The sequence below is a fragment of the Momordica charantia genome (assembly GCF_013281855.1).
Source record: "Momordica charantia cultivar OHB3-1 chromosome 1 unlocalized genomic scaffold, Mcharantia_2.0 BLBB01000001.1, whole genome shotgun sequence".
In the NCBI taxonomy this organism is placed as follows: domain Eukaryota; kingdom Viridiplantae; phylum Streptophyta; class Magnoliopsida; order Cucurbitales; family Cucurbitaceae; genus Momordica; species Momordica charantia.
Genome location: NW_028275157.1, coordinates 9,035,113 through 9,042,275, shown reverse-complemented (window position 1 = coordinate 9,042,275; position 7,163 = coordinate 9,035,113). Strand labels below are relative to the sequence as shown.

Sequence of the window (7,163 nt, the reverse complement as noted above, 5' to 3'; positions counted from 1 at the left end):
TTATTCTTTCCATAAACAACTTTTTTTTCCCTCAGGAATCACGTTTTTCCTATATTATTCTTTCTATAAATAACTTTGTCTTCTCATCAATCCTATTTTTTCTATATTATTATTTTTATAAATAACTTTTTATTCTCATGAATCCCGTTTCTTCTGTATTATTCATTATATAAATAATTTTTATTCTCATGAATTACGTTTTTTCTATATTATTCTCATATAATTTAGAAAAACTATTGAAGTGGAGGTGAGTTAAATAATACAAAACAAATGTGGAGATGGGTTAACAATGCGATCTTCGACTTAACTCTAAAAAGTGTCAAATGTTACCCGTTGATAAATTTTCATTTGAAAATTTTTTGAAAACTATTCTTCTTTAGAGAGAATTGAAAAAGCTATTCTTAAATGTGTCAAATGAGCTAGAAAACACATATTTGGTATGGAATTAACATGATTTAAACAAAAACAACATTAGAATTGAGTTTTTTAATCTAGATTTGTAAGTTTTAGTAGAGTTATTTAATAATGGATTTGGTGCATTAATCAAACTAAATTGAGAAACTTTATTTTTATTAAATTAGTGAATTTTTTTTTTTTGTATTTTTCTATTTAAATTTGTGTTTTTATTTTTTTTAGTACAACTAATGTGGAAATGAATTAAACTTCCCATCTCTCGACAAGAAGTAGGATGTCTTAACCTTTGAACAATATTTATATTAGCAATTTTTTTTGGTTTAAATGGATGAGTGAATTAAAATAAATTTGAATAGAAAATAAAAATTACGACACTTCAAAGTTATCAATTTAAATTTATTAAAAAAGAATGGATAGTCCAAATTATAGACATAATTGGACATAAAATTTAAAATTACTTGAAAAACATATATTTTTAAAAATTGCAAAAGTGTATAAAAAGAAAAAAAAATCGTAAGAAAGCCTGGCATGAGGTTTGAACTTTTGTCATGGTTTACTGTTGGGAAATTTAGGGGGTGTTTAAATATCATGGAGGAAATGTCTGTATAGAAATTCTGTTTTTTTTTTTAATAATTTAAACGTTTCTTTAACAACAAAATTTTCCTTATAAAAAAAATTACAAAAACGAAATACATCTTTTTTCAATTTTTTAAAGAAAAGATAATTATTTGTTCACACAGATAATTTTTTTAGGAAAAAATAAAATACAAACAATTTGTATTAGTAATTTAATTATTTTTTTAACCAAAACATGGGGATAAATAATATCAATTTAAATTGTACATTTTCTTTAGAAAACATATTCAAAATCAAATTTAAGCCTCTTGGAATTTTGAGTTTTATCCTCAAGAATCCAAGAATGTTTCCATTACAAATGAATCGATCATAATAGAAATAAAGACAAAGGAATAAACAAAATAAAATAAACAAAGAAAACATATCCTAATGCATGAACATCTCATATTAAATTTGTAATTAGGTCATGACAAAAGCAAGATATGGCAAAATAAATCAACGTATTTTTAGTTTTTATTCGATTTTATTCGATGAGAAAGTGAAAAGTTACCGTTTTTAAAACACCCTAATTTTGCCCGTGAAATACCAATCAAAAGTTGAAAGAGATATTAGGATGAAAATAGTGATAGAGTCGAATGGCAGGGAAAATCAAGAAAAAGTAAATAGGGAGGAAAAAAAAGAAAAGAAAGAAGAAAAAAGTAATAAAAGGTTGTCGGATGGAAGAAACAGTTGTGGGAAAAAATCAAAAAATAACCCACAAGAAAAAAAAATTAATGAGAGCAAATAAATAATAATAATAATAATAAAAAGTCCAGAATAATGCAAAACTTTTGCGGTCATTAATAATAAACAACTCCCAATAAAAACTATTAATAATCAACAATATTTTCGGTCATTAATAAAAGCAAATAAGTGAAAACAATTTAAATTGCCAATTTACCCCGTGTTTAGCATTCATATATATATATTTTGAAAGTCACGTCTGTCGCTACTCCATTTAACAACTCAAAAGCCACGTCAAATTTCGTCAGGTTTTTGAAAGAGACGGTGTGAATACGTTTCCAAAATTTTATAGAGCGAAGACCACCGGCACAAACTAAAATTTCCAATGGAAAGTTAAACATAAACAAACAATAGACAACTACTTTTAAGATTTGTTGAGGTACATGGGCTAAATCTAGATATTTGAAAGTACAGACACTCAAATAGAATAAGTTCTAAAGTACAAGGATAAAAATGGTATTTTAGCCTAATTTTTGTCCTCTTGGTGAGGGTTTAAGCAGGGGTATTCACGATTCGGTTTGGTTCGGTTTTAGAGTCAAATCGAAACCGAAACTTGAAAAGAAGAAAGTTTCAAACCACACCGAAATTTGGTTCGGTTCGGTTCGGTTTAGTCGGTTTCTGGGCTAGAAAAGCGGCGTATATTTCAAGTGCACTTTTTTCTTGTTTTCACCGAAGTCTGACTTGTGCATCAAAGGGGTCGGAGTTGGTGGCTGGCAACGACGGAGTTGGTAGATGACAGAGACGAGGTCGGAGTTGATGGTCGGCAGCGGCGGAGTTGGCAGATGGTAGTGGCGAGGTTGGAGCGGTGATTGGTAGCAACCGTGGTGGTCGCAGCACAGTCATGAAGGTAATAAGGGAGAAATTAGAAGGAAGAAAGAAAAGGCAGGGAAATTGGAGAAGGAAGAAACCAAATGGGGAGGGAAATGGAAGAAAAAAAGAATGAAAAATGATTGAAGAAAGTGAATAAAAAAATTTTGAAAAAAAAAATTAATATAAAGCTGCAAGCCAGCAACCATTAAATCAAAGGCTGCATGCAAGGTGGCAGCTGTCTTGAGGGATTCGAGGTGGCATTGGCACTTGTGTCATGCCTTTAAATGTTGTATAATATAAATAATAATAATAATATCTATATATAATTATATATTCGGTTCGGTTTTAATATCGGTTTTCGACTCTTGAAACTGAAACCGAACTGAAATTTCGGTTTGACTATTTTATTAAACCGAACCGAACCGCAAACCTGTAAAAACTGAAAATTCAGTTCGGTTTTCGGTTCGATTTTTCGGTTTCATCGATTTTATCGGTTTGGTTGTGCACCCCTAGGTTTAAGCATCTAATCCTACTATAGTTGTTGCCAACAGAGGTTCTAAGATATTCAAAGTAAAATATTTATTAACTGCAGTCCTATCAAAACGTTGATATACGGATATAATGATCAACAATAATCACTATTTCTTCAATTTTAATTTGCCAATCATACCCAGCTTAGCTCAACCATTCATTGATCTTCTTCCTTTCCTAAAGGTTGGAGGTTCATTCCCTCACCTATATTTGTTGTATTAAAAATAATTCTTATATTTTAAATTTTCTACATTCGTAAAAGTTTTCTATTAGGTGCTATTTTTTTAATATTACATATCTAAATTATACTACATTTGTGGTTGTTTCGTTGATGCTGAAATTTGGTCATTTGGAATCTACCAAATTTGCACCAATCTAATCTTCTAGAATGAAAGGAATCGATGAACCCTGCAAAATACAAAGGTTACACACCAGTGTGGTGCCAGCCACACACATTTCGATGCTTAAGTCAGAATTGGAGTTTTATGAAAAGCGTAGCAAATAGTAGAGTTTTGTGGCATACCTCGATTATGATTATTTTCTTTTCGAGCCTTTTAATTCTTTAAATTTAAATAAAGGGAATTCAAAGGATAGAAAATAGGGTTTTTCCTATCCATAACACAACTCCATATACCACTTTTGCTCCCATTTTGAAGTTAATGTTATAAATTTAACATCTAGGATGACATACATGTAATGATGAGATGTGTTCAATTGTTTTAATTACCAAACCACATAAAGTTATATGAAACAGACACATTTATTGTATCTTAGCTTGGAGGCATTCAATGTTCTCCTATTCAACACATTTGTTGTAAAAAAACATGATATATGATTTAGTAGTGTGTAATTTGTGTACCCAACTAGCTGAGAGGCAATAATTTATGTATAAATAGTCAGTTTGAGTTTGAGGTTTGAAGCACAGCAAAGAGTGAAAAGTTAGCAAGAAAGAGAGAAATGGCCTTGCTCCCAAAGTACGTGGGTTTGAGATCTTTGGCAGATGACTTATATTTGAGGTTCGTAAAAGAAGATGTTCAAATTCATGGATATGTGAAGTATGACTCACATGATGTGGTAACACCTTACACAAAGTATGAAGTGGAGCCTGCAAAAGTTGGGAAAAGGTATGTGAATATAAGGTGTTGTTACAGCAACAAATATTGGGTTCGCCCTTCCATGAATTCTCGGTACGTGGTTGCAGCAGCTGATGAGCCAAATGAAGATGAATCCAATTGGTCATGTACGTTGTTTGAACCCATCCATGATTCTGGCAATCAAGCATACCGAATTAAGCATGTCCAACTTGGGTTCAACACATGTAGTTCGAGGGATGGTTCAATTCATAATGAATGCTTATTCATCATGACATCTTCAGCTCCACCCCGTAACTTTGGTGACCTTCATATTGTTATGGATTGGGAATCATTCTTTATTTTTCCCAAACACGTTGCATTCAAAGGTGGTAATCGAGGCAAGTTCCTTAAAGCAATATGGCTTCAAAGACACGAGTATCAAGAATTTTCTGCGAATGACATGGCAGACCCAGCAGTAGGAAATGAGGTTTCATTCACAAGGCATGGGGATGTTCGTATTAAGTCGAACCACTTTGGTAAATTTTGGAGACTCAGTCCTAATTGGATTTGGGCAGATTCCACTGACCCCACTGCAAATAACAAACATACCTTATTTAAGCCTGTGAAAGTCGCTAACAATATAGTGGCACTTCGCAACTTAGGTAACAATCATTTTTGCATAGGGCTCACAACGGAAGGCAAGACAGATTGCCTTAATGCTTGGGTTTCCACCATAACTAATGAGGCACGCATGGAGATACATGAGCTTGTTCTTTCAAGAAGCATCTATAACGTAGATTTTCATCTTTTCGATGCACGAATATATGGCGAAAATATCATCGCCATGGCCAACGGCAATGCTGTTAATAATACCAATGAACCGAACACAATAACTATTAGGTTCTCCTATACCAATAGGGTGACTAATACATGGTCTTCCACTCTTTCAGCCAAGCTTGGCGTGAAGGCAACCTTCAGAGCTGGTATTCCAGTGATTGCACAGGGCCGAGTCACCATTTCTGCAGAGTTTTCAGGAGAATACACTTGGGGAGAAACTCGAGAGACAACAGATGAGATAGAGACTACACACACCGTAGTTGTGCCACCAATGACTAAGATGACTGTCAGTCTATTAGCAACACAAGGTTACTGTGATGTCCCCTTCTCGTATTATCAACGTGACGTTCTTATGAATGGGGAAACAGTGATTGAATTATATGAAGATGGTCTGTACACTGGGGCCAATTGCTACAACTTCAAGTATGAGGCCAAAGATGAACCACTTTAAGCTGATGTTGTTTGGGTCGATTCCACTTATGTTCCTAGTTATAATCTTTAAATAAGGCTACTAGCCATCATAAATAAATTTGGTCGACCCAAGATATATCTTATGTAATCTATATGTGTTCTCTTCACTGTTGTGATCACTATTGCCTTGTTTTATGTCTTTTAAGTACAATTTTATATCTCTAATCTATAATATATATAAAGTTACAACTTTGAAAAAGTATTTTTAATAACTTTAATGATTTTAAACTTATGAACATGGGAGCTTGTATATAAAAAGTTTTTGCTTATTTATCTCTACAAATTTATGATTTTACATTTGGTTGGAATTACTAATGGCTGAAGGAGAGCTCCGGGCCACGCCAGGGAGGGCCTCATTGACGAGGATCCCCTTGCAATGCTCGGACTCCTTGATGGCTCAGAAGTGTACGATATATCGATATAGAACACTAGAGGGGGGTTAATAGGGTTGCGTACCAACTTTAAGATTTTAAAAAAATAATTTTAAGAATAACAAAAATCAAACAAAATTTAAATGCACATATTAAAGAGTAGAGAGGGAGATGACGTCAGGAATTTTTATAGTGGTTCGGAAATCTCTACTCCACTCCCCAAGACTCCTTCTTGGGTATTTTACTGTGTCGGCTCTCTTACGGGTGAGAACCAAACCAATCGACCCTCTTTTTTATCATAGGCTAAAGAGAAACAAACCAATCGACTCTCTTTTTTATCATAGGCTAAAGAGAAACCCACGATCATTTTTACTGGTTCAGGATCCAACCAATTGTGTTTTCTCATAACCCAAGGTGTACCCACACACTACAACAAATATCACATACAATAGCGTCGAAAAAAACTTCATCATAGATGGTAATAGTGTTTTTAGACGCGATCGTAGGCGATGCGAGACTTTCCATAATCGTTTTTTTTGGCATGCTATACTCAACGTTATAGAAAGTTCACTTATAATTAATTGCATGTATGCAATGTTATAAATTCTATCCATAGCGTTGATGAAAATACTATTTTAAACTTTATATAGCTTTAAAAAATGTTATGGAAGACCTTTTATAGCTTGTCACGTACGCTATAGTTGATATTCCATAGCATTTTATGTAGCATCATTTTAACGCTATTATAAAGATTTCATAGCGTTTTTTCAGACGTTGTGGTAGTCGATGTTAGGGAAAATACCTTACTTTTTATAGCGTTTTTTTTAGTCATGCTAAACACTATTAAATATTACATAATTATGCCATTATTAACCTTTAATAGCAGTCATAAAGTGCTATGACAAACTTTTATTAACTTTGCAAAAATATTATAGAAATGTTTTCATAGCGTTTTTTTTTTTTTTTTTTTACATTTATAGCATTTTTCAAATAGTATCACATATTATTATAGCATTATTCCCACCACAATTTGAGATAGTTTTCGTAGTTAAGCATGAAAGGAAGTTAATTTCATATTCACACCTACAAAGTATTAGAAATTTTTAAGTACATAAATACAAAATCTTCAATTTCAAGCACACATCAAATTAAGTAGATATATATAATCTAAAAAAAGTTCATATAAGTCTTAGAATGTTCTATACATATTATATTAAGTCTAGAGTCGTCCCAAGTTATATATGAAGCTAAATAAGGTACCTGAATCTAAGACATTTGAAGAAGTTCCCTGTTCTCA

At 32.6% G+C, this 7,163-nt stretch overlaps 1 protein-coding gene across 1 annotated transcript; it reads left to right on the top strand.

Annotated features, from left to right (window-relative positions):
• Positions 1–4,071: 4,071 nt before the first annotated feature.
• LOC111023023 (uncharacterized) lies at positions 4,072–5,475 on the top strand. Its single transcript, XM_022300362.1, has one exon. The coding sequence runs from the start codon at positions 4,072–4,074 to the stop codon at positions 5,473–5,475; it is 1,404 nt and encodes a 467-aa protein (XP_022156054.1).
• The last annotated feature ends 1,688 nt before the right edge of the window (positions 5,476–7,163 follow it).